Source organism: Lytechinus variegatus, chromosome 3 (genome assembly GCF_018143015.1).
Source record: "Lytechinus variegatus isolate NC3 chromosome 3, Lvar_3.0, whole genome shotgun sequence".
Classification (NCBI taxonomy): domain Eukaryota; kingdom Metazoa; phylum Echinodermata; class Echinoidea; order Temnopleuroida; family Toxopneustidae; genus Lytechinus; species Lytechinus variegatus.
The window spans coordinates 40216273-40239948 of record NC_054742.1 but is presented as its reverse complement, the minus strand read 5'-3'; the positions used below and the strand labels follow the sequence as shown (position 1 = coordinate 40239948).

The window sequence follows — 23676 nt, the reverse complement described above, 5'->3', positions numbered from 1 at the left end:
TTTCTGATACGATTATTGAATTATAAAAAAGATTAAATAGAAAAAAAAACACAGGAAACTAGCAAAGCCATTACAAAACATGATGTATTGCTGGCAAGTAATGTACAATCATCCCCCAGGCAACAGCAGCAAGACATTATTCATGCGACTTACAGAGACTGGAGATTTGTGAGTCCATTGAATGCTCTTCTGGCAATAGAATTTATGTTGTTGTTGGCCAGTCCTAATCGAAGTAATGATTCAAGACCCTCAAAGGCACCAGTCATATCCTCTACTGTCCAAGCAATGACATTATCGCTCAGGTCCCTGTAATATGAGGTGATAGAAGAGTGTGAATAAACAACAAGAGATTACATCTTGTCTACTGACCTCGTAAAAAGTATATGCTGCTAAATTATGGCAATCTTTGAAGATAAGCATTATCAAGGGAAATTAATAAACGAGTAATCAAATATACATTTATCGACACATTTTCTACACTTTAATATTATCCAACATAAACTTACAGAACTTGAAGCAGATTAAGCTGGATGAATGCTCCATCGGCCACTTGTGTGATCCTGTTATGATTGATATAGAGCTCCCTCAATAGTGGTGGCCAAGGAGGAACCCCTACGGACCCTGCAGCACCCCCATTGGTTCCCTGAGCAGCAGGGCCTCCGCTCTCTCCAACAGTCTCTCCTTCTGTCTCCAGTGTGGTGAGCCTGTTATGAGACAGGTCTAGGTACTCCAGGTTGGGGCAGAACTCCCAACCGGAGGCTTCTGTCTCGTTGATACGGTTGTGGGCCACCGTCAGATGGAGCAGGGACTTGAGACCGAAGAGCCATCGGCGGCTGATGGTGGTCAGTTCATTGCCGTCCAGCTCTAGTTGTTGGATGGCATTGAGCCCATAGAAAGCACCATCCATCAAATCAGTCAGCTGGTTACGACTAAGGCTGAGTTCCTCTAAAGATTCTAGGCCACTGAAGACCAGACTGTCAACCGTGGTAAGCTCATTGCGACTTAGTTCACTATAAATTAAACGAAAAAGAAAAAGAAAAGATGTAATTATGTATGCACGTAGAAGTGAAAACAGAAAATGAGGTTAGACTGAGAATATGTTGCATTACATAATTGTAAAGGAGAAAAGGAAAACAGAAAGAAAAACACTTGCATTAGAAATTATGCAAAGTCATTTTAGAATTTGACGCATCATGACTGAAAACCCAAGAACTAGCCAATTATTAATAATACAGTTCAACTTCCACAAGCTGATTTCCTGGAGGGGCTCCTGCAACGTTGGCCAAAACAAAAGTTCCTTTACAATTAATGGAACACCATCTGGTAAGGGAAATGGGTTGTTCTGCATCATTAGCACCTGAGGATTATCAACTACCTTGTATTACCGTCCCCTACAGAGGGTGAACTTGGGTTGTCAAGGTAAAAGAAAACTCATGAATTTTTGTTTCTCACTTTGTTTTTCAAATTGTTGTAGAGAAATGGGGCTGTTTGGAATGATAAGGGTAGTCTAGCACCCATGTTTAATACCTTTTCTGAGTCAATCTAATATCTTTCATATTCTTATATTTTATGAACAGCTTTTCAATACCCCAATGGCAAGAATTCAAGTCAATATACATCACAACCAAGCCAAAGATTTTCAAAACTTGAGGTATACAATTTTGAAAAAGGAAAATTATTATTTTTTCCTGAAAATGCTGCCACAGTTATACGTTGGGGAAAGAAGAAAGGATCAAACTTGGATATTAATTTCTGTGAAATACATCTTTGACTATCCTGCTTTCTACAGAAGTAAACACAATGAACACTGAATGAATGCCGAAGCAGACACATTGTTCGGTGTGAAAAATATGAAGAGCAGGAGTATGAAACTTGAGTCACAAAGTCATATCTGGGAGGAATCTCAGCTATCATCAAGATTGGAGATCAGGTGAAATGGGGGTGGTGTCTCTAATCCTACAAACATGTGTGAGAAGAAATATGGAGGTCAGGAAGTAAGCCCAGGCACAAATACAAATAGGACTACCCCTCCCCCCTTCATCAAACCTCAATTCTTACATCCTCAATAAAATATCTTAAAAACAATTATTGAAAAGACATACTGGACTTAAAGTTTCAGTCCACAGACACAATTATTGTGTTAAATGCACAAGGTTTTAAGCAAAAGTAAATTTATTTATTGGATTTGTGTTTGGTTGATACTTTCTGGTATTAAAGTCAGTAGCTTTTCAACTACCGGTAATGATTAGCAATCTATTTTATATCAAACAAGATTTCTGGTTTTACTTTAACACACAGGCAATTCCATTCCATTCCTTGTTTTTATTTGGCAATAAGTCATAATTGACTATTTTTGCCACTCACTGTATAAAGAGTTGGGAAACAATTTAATTGAATAATATTATTTTTATTTTTTTTCTATTTTTTTCTTTTCTTTTTTCAATCATTTTTTGTATATTCGTTCCTTTTTTTTCTATGAAAAAACGAACAAAACAAAACATTTAATACTATAAGGTCGTTGATCGATGCACATGCTTCAAATAGGCCTACCTTCCATTTTTAAAAAATATTTTATTTTGCCCATTTGGTGTAAATTTATCAATATAAACTGTGAATCTTGAGTAAGAAGTAGGCCTACATTATTTCATTGAATTTTCAAGTTTATCTAAGGATAAAAAGTGGACTTAATTTCAGCTCTTCAAGAAATTCAAAACAACAACTTCTCACTCTCTTATTTCAGAAGACCTTGAACAACTTTACCACATTATCCCTTAAAATATTTCATAAAAGGAGAGAAATATAAAGCAAGCAAAGACGGGGAAACAAGAACAGGCAAAATTTTCTATTATTTTTCTGTGGGTTTATTGTTTGCATGTTTTCTGTGGCTCTGAAAACATGCCAGGAGGAGATTTAGGAGAAGTGAATTAGGAGGTCACCTCCCTGTGTAAAGAAACCTAAGAAAAAAAAAGGGTCATTTTCCACGGTGTAAGCAGAGTCCATGCTGCAGAGGCTCAAGTGAGCTAAACTTGGCCTGCGTGTCCTTCAAACAGATTATCTCTCTTAATTTATTTCAGTTTGAGAACGAGCCATGCCTTTGGCAGTCTTTGCCAAGCCATGGCAAGCAGGTGTTGGAAACTGTACCTCAGAAGAATCGGCCTACGCACAGAGGTGAGAGAATAAGTGAAAACAGCAAAGACAGCAAGTTCTTGAGCAGCCAAAGCAATATTTTTTCTATAAAAAAAATAAAAACATATACTGTAGCCTCTTTACAAATAGGTTGGTCAATATGAATCTTTTTAAAACTTTAAAAAACATTTTAAATGTCATACAAATGAACAATGAATATTTTATACAAGGTGATATGAAAATAATTCAACTGAATATTTGCCATATTTATAACAAAAAATACATCTTGTAAATGTCACGATACAGCTATGGGTATTTTATATTTAGCAAAGATAGACAAGGGTACAGAGTTACTTTCCTCTATACAATGAAAATCTCACGTCCATGGTATCTCAAAGGATACGACTATAATCTGGAAGCTAATGGGTAATGGCGACGGTAAAATCAGAGCAAGTAGCCAATAAAACAAAGAGAGAAAAGGGTACCATCGACAGCTCTAGACAGACAGAGACAAGGAGAAAAGCAAAAATGTGCTAACGATTTAATTACATGAGCTACAGCCACTGGGCATTGACTGTGTGACATAATGCATGTACCTGCTGCAATGCAGAATATTGAAGCCTGGTTGTACCACGCAAGAGAGCAAATCTAAAATTGCAACGAGGAGTAGGATATTTCTTACCCCAGGTGACAGGGGGTTACCATGGCGATGTCTCCGGTTTAAGGATACTGGGGACACTTGAAATTCATTTGGGGTGTCAGGCTGAACGTTGCACCATTCTCACTACCTCGTGGCATTTATGTGATATGTCATTTTCTTTCAAGGGAGGGTGTGATGTACTAAGGTATGGGGTGTAGTTCCTTGCCTTGCCTGCATCCTTTTTCCTTTTTAATTAATGTTCAAGGCTTCTTGCTGATTTATTTCTTATTTCAGAAGCAAACTTCCTTAAGAAATCAAACCAATATTTTCTTCAAAACCTTGAAAATTCTGTAGAAGCAAATCTGATCAAACTTTAAAAGCTATAGCAAAAGATAGATAAACATCCACATTTAATAGTAGGGCCTACAGGTTTGTTGGAACATAAGCTTCAGAAGTCATATTTTGGTCATACTGGAACTTTATGAAAATCTACATAATTATGATTATTTCTATCTTATCATTTCAAATGAAATATAAGAACCACATCTCTATGTAATATGCATATTTTAAAGGGAAAAGATACTTAATTTATTAAAGGCTTATTTTTCATATAGGCCTATACCGGGTCTTGCTTTATTAGGATTTATTGTTGTGGTAACTTAACCATAATGATAAATATAATGAAAAACTTAATTTTGAAAGGGGTACTAAGTCATGTTAAAGGGGTTGTTCCACAACCGTGATCTGAACCCCGCTCTATCCCGATCAGTAGATTGCGGAATAGGATCTCGGTTGAAATTGGAAGCAGCATAGCAACAGCCATGTGAAGAAGGGTTAAAACAGGCACTTATTCAAATTGGTGTGAAATTATGAACTTGTTCAAAATTTCATGCTGATCAGAAAGTGCCCATTTAGAATCATGGGAAGGGGGAAGAGCATACACGGCACAACATGCAGTCGAGGAATAAGCATAACCCGGTCTTTCCTGACGTACCAACAGCAGCATGTAGATTTAGCAGCCCCTGCTAAATCCTGTTCTTGCTAAGTATTTTCCCGCAGAATCACAATAAAAAGTTTATTTTCCCCCAATCCTGCCCAATCTTGCAGGTTTGCCGAATCGTATCAAGATCGAAATAGTGGAATTGTAAATCCTGCATAAAATGGGTCCCTGGTACGCATTTACCAATCACTACAAACTTGGACGAAGAAAATACTATAGGTTATTGCCAAAATACACTCAAATCGTTGCAAAAGGTTGAAGGATGATAATGAAATATAACAAAACCGAATCAAAGAAATAAGAAAAAACTTTTAATCAACTGCTTGAAAATAAGAGGTTGAAATGTCAGAGTCCTTCTGAAGAGTTTCTGCCAATCCAACTGTAGAGTACATCAAATGAAATTGCTTCAATCCTGGGCGAAACTAACCAATTTTCTGGGATGGCAAATGAGAGGATTTCTTTTTCCCCTGTTCTTGCACCAAGAACTTCTTATCTTGCGAAACCTGATAAATGGGTCATCTACGCTAATCATCTATTAGTCACCACAGAGCTCGAGTGCCAGTGGTAGGCTCCTGTTTCAAGCGCGCTCTCGTTCGGGCGCTTTCCCCCTCGGTTTTCTCTTTTATATTCCCTTATGAAAGTGTTGCGAAGATTGCGTGGACAATTGGCCCGAGAGGGATGGACGGGGGCCCTGCGATGGGGATACAAGTGGGAAGAAAGAGGAATATCATTACAGCTTTGAGCACACTCAAACAACCCTTTGCAATGCCAAGATGGGAGATGAAGCTTATTCAAATACATTCAGGAGAGATTTTCAGGTAGCCCGGTTTAGGAGAACCATACCTTACACCTACAGAACAAGTTTGCAAATCAGGATATCCAGTTACCTGAGGAAAACTTGAGTTAGATGCATTACTTGATTACCACTTGCATGCGGTAGAAATACACACACTAGAACAAACGACTGAAAATTCAGTGCACTCAAGAACAATATTTCAGCAATTTAATATCAAATACACGGGCTTTTTGCAATTTCTCTGTTTTTCTTGATCGAACACAGCCATTTGATTTAATTACCGATTACAACCAAAGTTTACAAATTTCAGAAATGCAAGTCAGTAAAATCAGAAGTTTTGCAAATTTAAAAAAAATGGAAAATGAGATTTTATCATGGAGACAGAATGCTTGCCACTTCAAAGAATGTCATATTCACAAAACCGAAATTTCTTTTAGTTAAATATTGGAACAAAAAAGACAACTATGATTTAGAGAAAGGGTCATATCTTAGTGATCATCTCCCTCGCAATCGCCCAAGATGATTTACTTGCATTTTATGATAACACGGGAGGGGGGGGGTTTAACTCTATAGAAAAAAATTAAAGGAGGGATTTTCTGCAGCTTAAAACATGCATATAAGCATGTGGATAAACAATGAAATTGAGAAGAACTATATGAATGAGATGAGCTACACTGGATTGCCACAGTAGGTCCCATCCATGGAAGGTAACCAAAACCGGCCAATGCCTGAGTCACCTCTAGTACAGGGCCACAAAGCTGCGCATAATCGTAATCAAACCAGCGGAGAAGCGCTGCCCTCTGTTTGTCAGCTTGATTGGGACATCAGTGTTGACTACACACAGTCTCTACATTTCAAACCTTTTCTGAGCATTCACGGATAGTCTTGTAAATGTCCAGTAAAGCAATCATTATTCAGACTCCTTCTACTGTACCTAATTGTAGAACAGAATTTATTCCCTTAAATCGCAGGTTTCTGGAACAGTCTGCAATGTTTGAAAGATTGAACTTGATCACTAAACCACCACACATAGTTAAGATATTCAAAGTGTTCTGTGATGCCAAGACTATACCCTCTCCAGTTGAGGATAGGTGATATACCTGCACTACTCCAAGATTCAGCACTCAGAGTGATTTGTGCAGGGGAAAGGAGAATATGAATAGGCATTTCTAATGAGAGAAAAAAAAGGGAGGATGTACTGTATGAGAAGCTACAGGTCAGAGTGAGCGATGTCCTTTACATCAGATTGCAAAACATCCCTTGCGTTATTATTCATCAACATTAAAAAAAACCCAGAAGAATGCAACGGTAGTGTGCATTCTGCTATTTCAGTCATCCTTTCATCATTTCATATGTTTGTTTTAAGGGATGCTCCGGGCTGGAGATATTTATATCTCAATAAATAGAGTAAAATTCACAGAGCACAATGTTGAATGAGGATTTGTCTAGAACTGTTTCACCAGAATAATGTAAATTTTTAAACTTCATTATTTGTCATCCAGTTTTGATGAAATTTTTAGCATTCTGCTCTGTGAATTTTACTCTATTTATTTAGATATGAATATCTTCAGCCCAGAGTACCCCTTTAACAACTTGCGTTAGTGAATTGAAATAGCTCAGAAATAGACCCCAGAACATGAAATATTTTCAAGTTTATATCAACATGATTTACAGTATTATTAAACCCTTTATAAAATTTTATTGTCAATATCATTAGTAGATGATCATGTCAATTAAGGTTACTATTTTTATCATTATTTCTATAATTATCATGAAACATTAGCTTTAAAACAAATAAAGCATATATGGTTCTATATAAATGTGCATGACTTCAATGAGAGGAAGTTGCCTTATTTCAAGTAAAACTTCTTTGTTATTTGAATAATGCACCCCTCATAGTTTATTACATAATACATTTTTTATGAGTCATGTTGTATTATAATAACTATTCCCATTATAAATATAAGTATGGTATGATTAATCAAAAAAAAAATCATCAATCTGATAAATTGGTTCTTTTTTCTTTTGTACTGTAATTTTCAGGTCTGGCAAGGAAAAGGATGCTTTTGGTTCAGTGGAAAGTTTTTAACAGTTTTCTAAGCCTTTGATAAATTGGTAGGTAAACTTGCACATTTTGGAACTTTATTTTCAAAATAATATTATTTAGACCTATGGCTTTCAATGAAGAATTTCAGGCCTGTTGAGTTTTTAGCATAGTCATTTTATATTTCAAGACAATGGAATTTCTATATTGTTTAGAAGGAAGGTCAGTGCCTATGAAACCAAACAAAAGAAAGCAGAGGGTTAACAGGGGGACTAGCTCATTCTTTACTGCTTCTTTTGTCTTCAGGAAGTTGCGTGAGAACCATGTCTAATCAAGCGCAGGGGTACGATGGAGTGGTGAAGAATGAAGCTTCCTGATACCGTAATTTCCTTACAGGACGTGCGCTATTTGCACAGGTTGCGCGCAAATGGGTTCCTCAGCGTCCCAGGTGCACTCAGGTAGGCCACAAATAGCTGGCCCATGAATCAGGAGTGCCCGGACCAAATTAAAAAAGTACAGGCCAACCTCACCTCTTGCCGCCATGGAATGTCAGACATGACCAGTCAAAAATGATTCCCTCTGCAAATTTACCTCTTTCCTTTGGGGTGGTACTATTTCAGAACGTGATATATCATATCAGGGATGTAGTTTGTGGTTCTTGTTAGACCCATATCCTCACTTACTACTAGGCGCCAGGCAGAGGCTCCTAGTTACAAAAGTTTGAACAAAAATATTTTGTTCAGCTACCTTTGTCTCCCCCCATTTCCCCTTTTCATAGTTGTCAATAAAACAAAACACAAACAGCACAAATAAATACTAGTAACTTCTAGAATTCAATACTACTGTAGTCTGACTTCTATAAGATAAAGAATTCTTCAACTCAATAAAAAGTCAGTCAAGAGTGTTCCTTGGATATCAGCAAGACAGTGACACATTCTCCAGCAAACAGGGCATAAATTGGATAAGTCTGGGAAGTTAAGTAATTAATCCATATTCCGCTGAGAATTTATTCATTCGGATGATCCATGTTACAAGAATTATTTCTCACAGCCGTTGTCTTTTGGGGCCTTTCTAAGTTTAAGACGGTGACCATCACGGTAAGATGGGAAGAGAATTGAATCATTCGCCAACTCCTTTTGCTACTGATTCACTGATGGTGACATCATAGGTAATAACATCAGCTCTATTTAATGTCTTATCAATCTTTGAATAATACCCCTTCAGGGTGGAATGAAATCAAGAATTAGATTTTCAAAATCATTCATTCGGGTATCCAAGATACTGGTATACAAAAGCATTGCTACCACATAAAACTGTTACAATAAACCATGGATATGTGCAGTCCCGGGAATACTATAAGCCAATCAAAATATCCAATTTTTTTGTTGTTGTTAAAGAATCATAAAACTCTTTGAGAATGATATTAGATAAGTACCTATAGGTCTACTCAACAGTTCTACCTCAGTCACAAACAGCCGTTTTATTCATTTTTATTCAAACCACCTATTTGTAGCTGATACAAAAAAAAATTTTAAACAGCTGTTTTTGACTCGCCGTACAGCCGCCGTAAAGCAAATGTGACCGAGGTATTAGTGCTTGAATTTCTTTGAATTATTCTTATGTCTTGCAGGTGAATTAAGAGTGTTTCACGCTTACAAAAAATGATCTTTATAACGATCCACTGGACCATATCACTCTCCACTCTCTCTGCACAATCTAGTAACTTTGTTTGGATTAACAGGAAAGGAAGCTGAGTCACTTGAATAAAGATCTTATCCGAATTAGGAATGCCAAATTGCTATAACAAATGTAGTTATTACGATCCACTCAGAAAAATTATTTCATTCAATAAGGAATGAGTATAAAATCTGGACATATAGCATAGGTGCAGGTACTCACTGCTTCATGACTTTTCAATCTACATCATTCTTCTTCCTCTTGAATGTATTAAGTGTAAAGTGGTGTTGGAATTGGACATGTATCAAACAAACCTGCCTGGAGCAAAATTGATTTTATTCACATCATTTCCAAGGATGCATTTTCATGCGTGATTCACAACTGTTCCCCATGCAAGTGATGAGAAAATAAAAAGGGGACTGATTAGGGGTTGATCAGATATAAACTAAAGTACTATGAACAACTATCAACTAGCAAGAATTTGGCTTCCCATATTCCATTTTCTTTACACAAAAGAATGAGACTGATTTATGCACGTTGCTTGCTCTGGATTTATAAAAAGCTGTAATTTCAGGATGTGCTTGATACAAGCAGGCAATGACATCTCCCGTATTGTCGCCAATGCTTTGTCAGACAGTAATGTCTTTGGTAATTTATGACAAGCTGCACACCCCAATTGACCTAATAGCACAGATAATTTGGGACAATAACACGGCTCAGATCGATGATGCTCTACACAGCGCCCTCGTGCAAGCGTATTGGGTGACTAACGCGGTCTGTGAAAATATAAATTCACACATTGCTAATGCATGCATTTTTTTTGCTTGCGTATCTCAATAAGGTGTCGGAGGCATGGCATCTCGCCTGGGCTTACAGAATGCAAGAGGATAATTGAAAGGAGAAGACTGGGAATGGAAAGAAGGGGTACCATAATACCCTAAGGTGACTTTCATCTTAGCTAAGATTATATATGGTTATGAAGAGTATTTTGAGAATATATAAAGTCATCGTCACTCGCACTTCGAGCAGAATCTTGAGGGGAATCAATTTGATTTTCTAGGGAAAATAAAATTTAAATCAGGATAAATGAGGAGAGTATCCCGTGATGAAATATGGAACAACGTAATTAATTGCAATTTCTTGCAAGACGAATATCAAATACATAAATTTGTACAGGTAAATCAAAGGTGCTGATGGGACTAAAAATCACAAAAAAGGTATTTTCACGATTCTTAGTGAGAATTTGTAGGTGGATAGCCTGTCACGAGAGTGAAGGAATTGGTGAAGATGATTCCACAACTTATGCAGTACATGATTAATCACCAAGAAAGGAGAGTGAACGAGAGTAGCACAACAGGTTCTTGCCTGTACATCACAAATTAGTTCAAGAAGAGTATTAGGGATCAAGAAAAATAACAAATTTCATTAGGTTTCTTGTGAATAAATAATTGCTTTTTTATTTTTGTTAAAATTGATTAACAAATTTTATTAGTAATGTATGAATTTAATTAATTTCTTCTACATCAATTTAAAGAAAAAATGAGGAAGCTCTTGCTTATTATAGCCCCCAAAAAGAAGACTATTTTTTATCAACTCGCAACCCATGTGCTCTTGAAAACTAAGTGGAATAACTTCCTCAAGTAAGAGAGTCACAGCATCTCAAGGTATATGCTTAAGGTTCTCCTTTCGCCACATCGACTTTAAATTTTGATGCAATTACAACTGGGATTTGGGATTTCTCTTCTATTTAACTTCTCTGAGTAGAGGAATAGTTATCTCTAATCAAATGCTTTCTATAAAGAGAATTTGATGGGTTTCAAAAACATAAGTAAAAGGTATGAATGAAAAAGTTCAAAAGTGCTATGACCATCTCTTGAAATTCTTGTCACATGATCAATAAATTTACTTGAAATAGACATGAGACACATTTAGAGATAGGAAACCAACAGGATAAGAGAAGATTGCATTTTTTTCAAACCCACAAAAGCAAATGTCACTGATTACAGTGCTCACAGGTTTTAAGATAACTTCATACCAAAAAAATCTAAGCTTGTTCTGTCAGCCACGTCTGACGCTCTCTATCATTGGTTTCAAACCCCTCATGATTTCAAGAATCTATTATATAAAGGGATATCATGAATCAAAACAAATTAATCTCATAAAAGTCGCAAAGGTCATTATTCTTTGGCTTATGTTCCAATCAGGGCCTTATGGGAGTAGTGAAATTTCCCCCCTCCTCTTGCGTGTGCTGAGCAGATTACGATAACATTTTAAGTGTTTGCGATTTTAATCAAGCCCGTTGAAATTAACCAATCATCCCTCGTAACACCTCAGGAAATTCTACTTGCTAATGTGCTGCTAATTCTTTTCCAAGAGAGCAGCTAGGAAATTGGCAAACTATTTTACAATGTTACTGGGGAAACACTTCGGGTGAGAGGAATAGAAAGTTAAAAAAAGGCAAGGTCCATAGGAATTGTGGGTCATTTGGTGTATGGTAACACACTTCTCTCTCATGATTTCTTTAATATAATCCATGATTTCCCTGGTTATCAAATTCCAGTATGAAATAATAAAAATAAACCAATTATGTAACATGTTCCACCTATCTTGTTTATACAGACTAACATATGCAGCAATTCAGTTTTCAAACTGTTGGGAAAAAAAAATAAAATTTTTATAAAATATTTCCTTTTCCTTTTGTATGTATTGTTTTTTTATTAAGAGACAGTGTCTCTTTTGAGAAAATAAACCCTTCCAAACTGTTTGATAAGGTGTCCCCACTAAACTCCCAAGGTGTCAGACATGTGATTCCTTCTTCATCAGACGCCTTATTTTAAAACTTATCATCATGGAGACACTGAAAATTGAATTTCCCCGTCAAAGTTGAGAGCAGGGTGCACATCTTCCGTGATCCTCACAGTCAAAGAAACATTGCAAGATGCGATGTGTATGGTAGCCACTCTTTTGATGGAGGGAAAGTTTCCTTTATCTTTCAATCTTGTATGAAAATGCATTACCTCATAGTTCATGATGATACCAAAAGTTACCCATTAGATTCAGGTGGGAATTGAGGGAAAGGGTGCCTTGGTGGCTAAGACTAAAATTTTGTGGTCATGCACTGGAAGTGAGTTACTTATTTCAACTTCCTGAACGATACCTATAAAATCTTAGAATATAACCCACAAGTTTTTAATAGGATGTGTGATAACAATAAACTCTGAATTAACTCTGGCGCTTGAGGAATAAATTGGTACCCAAGCATGTGATGTGAAATAAAGCAGTCTCGTTCTGTTGTTATTAAGCTTTGATAATCTAAATCAAAAATTTGTATCAAGATCAAATTTAGACAGCATTATTTTTTTTATAGGACGGTAAGAAACCATGTTTATGAGAGACAAACAAGAATAAGAATTCCAGCGGGGCTAAATATCAGACTAATGATTTGGACAGGAGGAAACCATGACAACTTGGCATGATGTCATGAAAAGTGAATTCACAACTTGTATAGTTCACTGCCAAATGGAATGGTACAAGTCTCATTTCCCTGTGCTCAAGAGGGATGGTTACGTATAGGCTTACAAAATAAGTGATGGGGGAACAACAAAAGCAACAAAAGGGGGACAGACATGTCCGATAGCCGTGACATTTCAACTGTCATCGGAACTCCAAGTTGAGTGATTTTTCCTTTCCCGTCAGTTGTTTCACACTATTTTTCAAATCAGCCCTTGTTCAAAGGGATACAGAGCAATGCATGCAATCATATTGAGAATTTCATTTATGTTTCCTTGCACAGTTTACCTGAATGAAATTGACACTCTTTTTTCGAAGCTGTTATATCAAAGATTTCATATGCTGAGAAACTCTGCAAATATCTCTGGGATACACTCAACAGAAAGGCAGTTTTGTTTGCAAATTGAAGATATTAGATTTAGTATCTAGACAAATCAGGTAATAAAAACTATGACCCATGAAATTAATGATGAGCATTTTTCCATCCTAAGAACTCACTGGACAATTTCGGGACACAAACAAAAGAAATTGTAAAACAGGAACTGTTCAGGCCATAGAAAGATTACAGCCTCCCAAAGTAATGACTTATATATATGAGAGCATTTCCTTAATATTATGTAACAAGTAATTGCAGAGGAGACATGAGCAATTTCCCATCTCTTCAGTCCAATTGGTGCATGAAGTCTGCCATGTGATGAAATACATTGTAAATCATCATTCCTTATAATATGTGCATGGCTTTAATGTTTTCCTTTGACTTTTTTATTTGTTTTGTTTAAATACAGATGGTGGACTGGAATATTTTTGCTCTAAGTAACTAAACACTTATATGATTATTCTAATGAGAGATACCCTTCATATTTTCACAAGACAAGTTTTGGAGAGCACTCCAATCACTATAAATGATCTGGAATATTTCTGCAGATTTATAACCATGAGCAGGTCAACACAATTTGTCCTTTGAAAAAATCTTATTTCAGCAGTATTCAGATGAAAAATGGTGCAAACATTTCAGGGACATTTCCAATATAGTTCCAACATCCAAAGATGAATAATGTTGCGCTTTATAGATTCTTCTGCAATATGAAGGGTGAGGAGTGTTCCAAGAATGACAGGTTTTTCACAAGGAGAAATTACATAACATAATTAGATAGGTTTGGCAAGACTCTGAGCTAATTAGACAACAGACAGCTGGGGGTGAGGTGAATAAGCATTTCAGGAAAACAACTTAGAGCAAACTAATCAATTATTGTTTTGCAAATAATGTATCCATGGTCTAACCACCCAATGACAGGGGTCAACGCAAGCTTTCAGTTATCATTCAACACATCACAGATGATCAATTATTGAAGGGATGACTAGTAGCCGTTCATGCCAATATCTAGCAACATCGCTGTATCACATGGAGAATTACATAATACTTTTAATAAACATTTTATCGAATGACGTAGAGTGAGATATGACCAAAAGGGGGGAAATCTTAAGGCCAAACTAAAAGCTGATATTGTTTCACTGCCTATAGGAACTACAAAATTTCAAGTTAACCAATTCAAGACTACAAATTTGGCCTATCTTGGAGGGTCGATTTTGTCTCCAATGGTCTTGACGTTCTTTAGTTTTAACTTTATAATGCTTAAAAAAGGGCTTGGATGGGGTTTAACACAATGATACTTGAAAGAAATTTAGGATGCTAGAAATCATAATAAAAATTAAACCTATCTTCAAACTAAATCCATTTGTCAGAGAAATTCCAGCCCTATGATAAGTTGCCAGTAATTGGATTGTTTTCTTCAAAACTTTCACCATTCTGTTGTTTTTGTTTTTTTATCCTTTCACACAAGTCATTTCAATCTGAGGTGGGATACCACTATAGAGGAACATGTACAATGTACTTACAGAAGGTTCAAACTCTCAAGGTGGGTGAAGAGATCACGGGGCAGTGATTCAATGTGGTTACGGTTGAGCTTGAGGATCTCCAAGGAACGAAGATTGTTGAGGCATCCCTGCTGTAAAGTACCAATCCGGTTGTTCTCCAACAAACTATCATGGCAAAGGAAAAGGCAGATGGAATAGAAGAGTAAATTAATTTAGAGGAAGGTAAGGGAAACATTGGGGGCAATAATATAAAAACAGGAAACAAAAATAAGTGATTCAAGATTCCACTAAAATGAGCTATGGTTGAATAATAAATCAAGGTTCTACACAATGTGTTCTTTTCTTTCTTCATTCATCTGACAGAAAATGTCAGATGCTGAGTGTGCAAAGGGACATAAAATCGCATAATCAAAACATTTCTTCATGAATATCAGTCACATCATTTCATCTGAAAAGCCAATCTGAATCTCTTTCACCCATTCCCTTATAGTGCAATAGTGCATCTAAATGTCACTGATGGTCATTAGGACAATGTCAACATAGTCATTTCAAACCATTTAACCAATGACAGATACATGGCCACTGATGGACTGTCATTGAAATAAAGCTACTGTCATCAACCATTAGTCACATCGCTCTCCATCATCCATCAAGAAGCACCCTTCTACCATCATTATCATCTGCATCATCATCTCTACCTCCATGTCCACCACAACCACTTTAATTAGTACCACCACTGCCCCACGTTAGGCAATGTACAACCCTCTTCCACCACTACTGGGCAATGCCACGATCATCTTAACCCCGTTCCATCACTCATCCGCTCGCAGTTCTGCAGAAATTGTGTCATATGCATTTTAGGCCTCATACACATCCGCATATTTTATTTGCTTTGGGCAAAAAATTTCATGTTAGGAAAAACTTGAGGAAAACAGTGTACCAACTTTCCAAATAAGTGTTTCACGAAAGCATTGGCCGCTAATCAATAAAGTAACAATCAGTGTAATTAAAGAATCGATCGATAGGACATATTGTGTAAAAAGTCGCTAAAATATAGGCAATCCCATTCAATCACATTTAAAAAATCAATAGAATCTCCAGATAATTTTCAAAATATCTTCTGAAAATAAAATTTGATGCCTGGATGCTATTCAGATACATGTACCATGGGCAGACATTTTTTTGTCTGTCCCAAAACATCCACCCCAACAAAAAGTTGATTTGAATAGAGAGAAAAATAACACTGAAAATTTCATCCAATTTTGATGAAATTTTAAGCACTATGCTAGTTTGATTTTTCTCTATTTATTCAGGTCAGCATTTTCCTGGGGTGGACTTGACCTTTAACCTGATACACTGCTGCCAGCAAAGGCAAGGCTTTTTTTTGCAGAGCATCAATCTCGCCAGTGCTTTCTAAACCACTAGCCTCGGGTAGTATAATCATACTATCCCCTGGACTACCCTTAATTTGGTAAAGCTCTTTAGAGGATCATAGCAAAAACAGGCTTCCAGCAATTTTCTAGAAAGCTAAGAAGTTTTTATAACCAATATCATTAATTTTTCTTGTTGGTTTTGTTTCTCTCAATGGTATATTAACAATGACTGCAAGTACTGCCACTGATAGAAATTTGCTGCTTTGGTTTCTTTTATAAAATGGTCAGAAGCAATTATCAAGATTATATCGTTGTTTTCACATTAAAAATCAATATTCATGACCGACTTTTTCTGCTTTTCTGCTACGAATATACACTGCAGTTTCTTAAAATTTCTTGATATTTCAATATGGAGTCAAAACATTATCAAAGGAAAAAAACACACAAGGTAAACTAACTATTTTATTTCAATCTCAAATTTAAATTTTATTTTCTTTTTTTTAAGATATCATGAAAATAAGTTAAATAGAATTAATGATGGACAAATAGAATTTTTCTTCCGTAATGGAAACAATGGCACCAGAATTAACCTGAAATCAGTGGTCACAATTTCTACTTGCCAAAACGTAAAACTCTAGTCACCAAATACTGGTCTTATACAAACAATTGCAGCACGCGGAGTGTTTTAATCCATTACGAATCGGAAATCAGTGATGTGCATCTGAATCTTTGTTAGCTTATGAATCCCCAACAGAGGAAGAAACAGCACTTTAAATTATGAGAACGGGAGAAGGTGAAGATGAGTAAATAGGAAAATGGATTGGAAGCCAGCAAGAAATGAGACATACTGAGAGATACCCCCAGGTTATATGCTATCTACAAATGGAAGAACTTCATGATTATTTGATTGGACTTTTCTTTAACCTTTTAAAATTTACCTTTGATCCACAAATAATTATCTTAAAAAAGAGAAAGCCCCCCCAAAAAAAATATTTATACAAGGTGAAGGTGTTTAGGAATTTCCCTGGTTTTCGCACAAACAAAATTTTCAAACAAAGCACCATGAAACAAGGATTGCTTCACCTTCAATTCAGTAAATTTTATAGACCATGACATGTGCTGATTTATCTGTCTTTTTCATCTTTTTATTCTAAACGGATCACTTCATGATTGCATTTTTGTTCTGCAATTTATTTTCTGCTAAAAATAAAGCCTCGCATATTGCTTACAGGAATTGGAGCCGATTGTCTGTTGGAAAGGTGTCTGTCCGCAGATGGCCAATACGATTGTAGCTGAGATCTAACGTTCGTAATGATGTCAGGCCACGAAGTGCTGCTGGACTGATGTTTGTAATCCGATTGTGATGTCTGAAAGAACAAAATTAAAAGGAAGAATATATATAACAATCATCTGTCTCACAACTTGACTTTGCATAAAAATTGTACACTAATGTTTTTCTAATTTGGCAAAAAATGTTCTTAAGCACATATTCAAGTATGATATTTATATTCTAGATTGATTGTCACCATGGATGATGGAATCAAGATCAGAAGGGGGGGGGGGGAGGTTATCAAAATATTAAACTTTTGTACACTTTCATCTATAGACTAATTGTGCTTAATTGTACAACTGATTACACATTGTACGTAATAGAGCCCTGTTTAAGTATGCCTCGCAACCACAAATGAAATATCATTTAGCAAAGAGAAACACAAAGAACTCTTACCTTCACAAATGTAACCATCAATTTATTTTCAAAGTAAAATGTCAAAATATGTACATGTATTAAAGATGGTGATTAATGTCTCATTAACAAGTCTACATTAATTATATTTGCATATTTGAATAACTATTCAGAAAGCTTGCAACATAGAATACTTCAAATGTATTTATCATCGGCGGCAATATCTAAATCCCTTCAGTGCATCACAGAATTATGGCAGTGGGATTAAATGGATTAGACATCTGATTTATCAATGGATGACAAATTATAATCCCTAAATTAATGATATGAGGTGATCATCCAGAAAAAATCTCTGATGAAAGAAAGATTCATCTTTATTCCACTTTTGGTTGACATATCTTCTACTAATTATTGTTTGTACAAATTAGAGAATTAAAGAAGGGTATTTGCGCAGTCCCTCAAATTATGGCAAATGCAAAGATGTCAGAAAGTTACTGCTTTACTATTACATGTAGTCTTATTTCTTGCTTACTATGTCAATGAAAACACATCAAGAATATAGCTCATATTGCATTTTCGATTTATCGCCCTTTTCCTGTAATCAATTTTTATGGAAGGTTTAACACCTGATTTACTACAAACTCCAATGACATTCCCCATCCTTTTTTGTAGTAATATATGCATGTAATTGGTGTGATGTAATTTCTAACACATTTCTTTTCAAAATAATTAAAAATAATTCATCACTTCTCTATTCATAAATCTACGATATTGATGATGAACATAACAGAAAAATCAAGAAGGAAGATGGATCATGGAAATCAAGATCATAAGGAAGTAAAGGAACTACAAATAAAGCCACATATCATGATTTCAGCAAACAGGAAACTCAATGCATCCATCCATCATTTTTTAGAATCTTACTTCACTAAAGGCCTATACCACCTCCACCCTCTCCTGTATTGATGTAAACAATGTGACGACAACTGAATCTGACTAAGCTTCCTTGCATTTACTTCAAGCCAGCTCATCATCACCGATAACAAGTTCTGGACAGGCGAGGGCGCTTCTTCTAGTGTCATTCAAAGTGCATTCCCCTTCCCTGTCTACAAGATTTCCTTTCGGATATCATCATATCTTTATCACACCTACAAAATTAGCATTTTTTCTGTAAGTTTGGTTGTCAAAAAGAATCAAAGTATGGAATGTCTGTTCTCGTGCCAATATTCTGTCTTACATTTGCCAATTTGCATGGACAGGATACGCATTAAATATAAACCAATTTGTTCCTTCTTCTCATGAATCTATTGCAAAGAATGTGCGACCTATGCATGTGAACTTTGTCACACGCCAGTGAGTAAATTTATATTTGAGACTTATTATCATAACCAAGCGTCTTATCAATTTATCTCATCTTTTCTAGACCTGGAATGCAATTGTTCACTATACATCACGGAGGGAATACGTGTCGGCAGGAATGTTGTCTGGCATTTACTTTTTGTTAATATTTGAACTTTCACACCGTCTAGTAACAACAGCACTAATTGCTGTTTAACACAAGCGCCGAAATCTGCTGCATCACTCTAAGCGAAGCGCCAGGAATAATAGAAAGATGATTGTCATTAATAAGGTGTGTCACTGCACCTGAAGATTAGTCTTCAACCACAGACAAAACACAAATCCCTTCCAAATGTTAAGTTCAAAGCTATTGTCAACCTTCATCATTTATTGCTCCCATCTCTACAACTGTGATTTTATGAAGTCAAGAACATGTAGTCACAATATTTCCTGCTTGAGCCTGTCTGAAGAATTTTGTAAAACTTCAATAATGTCAAATATATAAGAGTATTATCTTGCATTCCAATCTGGAGTGACTAATAAATCTTTCTTTTTTTTATCTGATGATCCTTGTTCAAATTTGAAGATATTTTGTGCCCTCTATCAGAACTGATTTTTTTTTTCTTCCTTTCAAAAAGGCCCTTACATTTAATATATCTAATAAAGTTGATGATTACTTAATAGGGCCTATTGGAAAACCACCACTACAGTTTTAGGATGTAGTAAAAAAAAAGTGACTTCCGGTATCTTTTAATTTCATTTTTTAAACCAAAACTTAGATAATCTAAAAGTCGAGTCCACCTCAGAAAAATGTTGATTTGAATCAATAGAGAAAAATCAGACGAGCACAATGCTGAAAATTTCATCAAAATCGGATGTAAAATAAGAAAGTTATGACGTTTCAAAGTTTCGCTTATTTTCAACAAAATAGGTATATGAACGAGCCAGATACATCCAAATGAGAGAGTCGATGATGTCACTCACTCACTCACTATTTCTTTTGTTTATTGTTTGAATTATACAATATTTCAATTTTTACGAATTTGACAATTAGGACCTGCTTGCCTGAAGCACAAAATGTTAAAAAAATGGAATTACATGTGTTCAGGGAGGAATGAAACTTCATTTCACATGACAATGACGAGAAAATAAAAATATTTCATATAATAAAATACAAAAGAAATAGTGAGTGAGTGATGTCATCAGTTCCCTCATTTGCATACTGACCAAGATGTGCATATAACTGTTTTGTGAAATGAAGCGAAACTTTAAAATGTCATAACTTTCTTATTGTACATCCGATTTTGCTGAAATTTTCAGTGTAATGTTTATTGAATTTTTCTCTTTTTATTCAAATCAAGTTTTTGTTGGGGTGGACTTGTCCTTTAAAGATTATAGAAGATCAAATACATATCATTCCAACATCAACTGCATTAGCTCAAAATGGAATTATTCAAAACTTAATGACACTAGCCACATCAAACCATCAAAGCTAACCTTGATCTATGAGCAATTATAACTGATAAAGAAATTAAAAAGAGTTTTCCCTACAAGATGTCTGTGGTTTAAAGATTCAACCCTGCCTCATTCTTATCTTAAAGCAATGTTATAAAAGCTTACATGTATATGCAATTGAGTAAAACAGGATGAAAAGAGGTGTGTAAAGAGTGGATGGGTTAAAGATGGTTTTAAGCATAGTGGTGCCCCTGTACAGAGCCCAGGAAGTGTGACTCAGAGGAGCTGACAAGGCCAGATAAAGATCCGCGTGGTGAGGGAATACCATTAGATGGATCTAAACCCTTTAATACCTGATGGGGAAAACTTTTTAATCACATGATTGAACAGTATTTTAGCTTAAAGTACAACTCAATAAATGCAAAATAAGTTTAATCCAGGCCTTACTCTACAAATTACCTGAAATATTCTCAAGAATTTTGACTAAATGGGTATTGAAGATTTGGTATTTTAAAGACAGAATTTCACATGAACATCCAAGGTGAACTCAAAACCTATACTTGGATACCTTAACAATCTCTTCAATTTTTCTGATCAATTTCATGAGAATTTTTACATGTTATATCATATAGGCTTATAAGCTTTCTCACTTGGATCTAGAGAGTACAATGATGAAGCACATCTCACCCTCAGCACTCAGGAACAACACATAGCCTTCCTTAAGAAAGATACGTCTTCTTCAATAAGCATCAATCAGCATCATCAATGAACACAAATAGGAGAGTCCTACTAAAAGCTGGGTCAAGGCAATGGGCGGAATAAACAGCAAAATGGGGAGGATGCGAAATGAGTCCCAAACAAGAGCAGAATATAAAGCTGGGGTTGCAGAGATTGGGAAAGGAAATGAGGAGAAGAGGACAGAAGAGTGATCTTGTCCATTTAGTAGAACCTCCCATTCCAATGTAAAGTTCATTGTGATATAGTGTATTTGGAATTGAGAGGGACCCAATAGCAGCAGATTGCAGGGGGTAATGGTACATGAAACAACAGTACTGGATAAAGCATAAATTTTACTACATGCTAGCATCATCTTTTTTCCTTTCTTTTAGAAAAAAATCAAATCACAGCTATGTGTATTTGTCAACGTAAGTGCCTGATGATGCTGCACAAAATATGAAGAAATATACTTTTTTGAATGTTAATATCATAAGTCGTAATTTGTAATTACGAAGTAGGGATTTCGATTTGAAGCTTAAAGCCTATTAAGTTTTGGTAAATCCTTCCAAAGTGTCACTAAACCGGTTTACAGAGGTCTATAGACTACACTGTAACGTTACAATTCATGTGTAGGCCTATAACTTTCCTGGTGTGGATATTTTGCAAATTACACGAAAATTATTGTTTGGGATTCGAACCAAAATTAAACAACTGTGTAGGTCTATTTGTGTTTGCTTTTTATTATCAGACCATTTCTGTGGCACAGAATAAAGCTTTAAAGGGATGCTCCAGGCTGAAAATAGGTAAAGTTCACAGAGCAAAATGCTGACAATTTCATCAAAATCGGATTACAAAGAATGAAGTCATTGAATTGCATTATTCTGGTGAAACAGTTCTAGGCATGTCTTGATGAATATTCATTAGGTGGGTTGATGCCACATCCCCACTTTCCTTTTTCTTATGTTATTACAAGAGACCATAATTGTTTCATAAATGTGCATTGTATCTCCATTATTATGAAATAAGTTGCTGCAAGAAATAACTAATGCACCTAATCAGTTGTCAAACCAATCGTTTTAGTTCTTGGTATGAAGGAAAGTTTTGAATAAACCTACATGTAATACAAAAGAACAACTGTTCGTTTATCTGATCTTGATCAAATTTTCAGCATTTTGCTCTGTGAATTTTACTTCTCTATTTATTGAGATATAAATATCATGACATGGCAAACACGACCTAAAAATTTGTTTAAGAGAAGCATTCCATTTTCTAAAAGAAAAATAAGTGGATAATCCAGTACGATTATCTGTGTTGGTGATCTTCAGTGTGATAATTTTCAGCTTAGATTTCAATATTTCACATAGTAAAGGCCTAAATGTTTATGCAAATGAAACAGATCTATAGATCGATGATGATGTAGTAATAATTCACCATTGTTTGCTGCAATATGTAGTTTACTTGGTGCATCTGGAATTAAGAGTCTCCTTCATGAATATTGGAGATACATGTTTATATACAGTACATAGTATTTAAATACAGGGTAGGCCTACTAAATGCAGCAAATATGGGTAAAATGTAGCAATAATAGTCTTATAAATTGAACACTAAATCGGGCCTAGGTCCTGTACAAAAATGCTCAGGAGGTTGGCAGAATAAATAAGGGATACAGGAAAAAAAGATATCCAGTCATTCCCAAGAAAAGGGGCCTGATAATGTGTTCGTACATTTCTTATTCTCTGGTAATGCTTTGTTTTTGTTTTATTCATGGTTGTTGAGAAGCCTGCTTGAATATCTTGTGCCTTGTCCATAAACTGACCCTCCATAAGGAGTATTCACACTGGCCAGATTGTGAAAATACCTGTAAGGCCAATATACAAAAAAATTGTCAGGCCTCAAAATACACAATGCATTCACACTGGGATGAACAAGATAGAGTTCTCTCAGTTATGAGCCAGCACAAGACTCGATAAATAAATTCCTGCAATTTGCTTACATGTATATGTTAGATATCCTTGCAACATTGGCAAAATCCCAAAAAAATTATTGCAATTTTGGAAATTACCTACTAATTTTGTCAAGTAGGCTATGTTACAAATGACATTTTAATATCATGACAGTACTGATGTTTCGTGTTTTTATGATCAGGTAGTTGTGTGAAAGTACCTACAGAGGTGTGTAATCACTGCTTCATTCAGCCAGGCACCATGCCCTGCATAACATACATGTCGTTTGAAAGTCAATGAGACAAATTGCTCCAAGGAGTGAATAATTTATGATGTCGACATAAAATCGTTGAGAATGGCAGCCATGGGCCCAGGCAGGCTTGTTTCAAGGTAGTGCACACAACAACTTTTCAATTTCCTCAAACGGTTCTGAAAGGGAGGCTTTAGAAGGAGAGAGGTCACTCCCTATTCAGTTGTTTTGATCGCCAACGTTTTGAT

General features: G+C 35.7%; 1 protein-coding gene across 1 annotated transcript in view; it reads right to left on the bottom strand.

Annotated features, from left to right (window-relative positions):
* The window catches only part of LOC121411004 (leucine-rich repeats and immunoglobulin-like domains protein 3), a 77495-nt gene that overhangs the window by 11578 nt on the left and 42241 nt on the right, over window positions 1-23676 (bottom strand). Inside the window, exons 6-9 of the mRNA XM_041603461.1 lie at window positions 17271-17408; window positions 14690-14833; window positions 507-1010; window positions 154-306 (exon numbers count right to left, since the gene is read on the bottom strand). Coding sequence (XP_041459395.1) covers window positions 154-306; window positions 507-1010; window positions 14690-14833; window positions 17271-17408 — 939 coding nt within the window. The remainder of the gene's footprint in view (window positions 1-153; window positions 307-506; window positions 1011-14689; window positions 14834-17270; window positions 17409-23676) is intronic.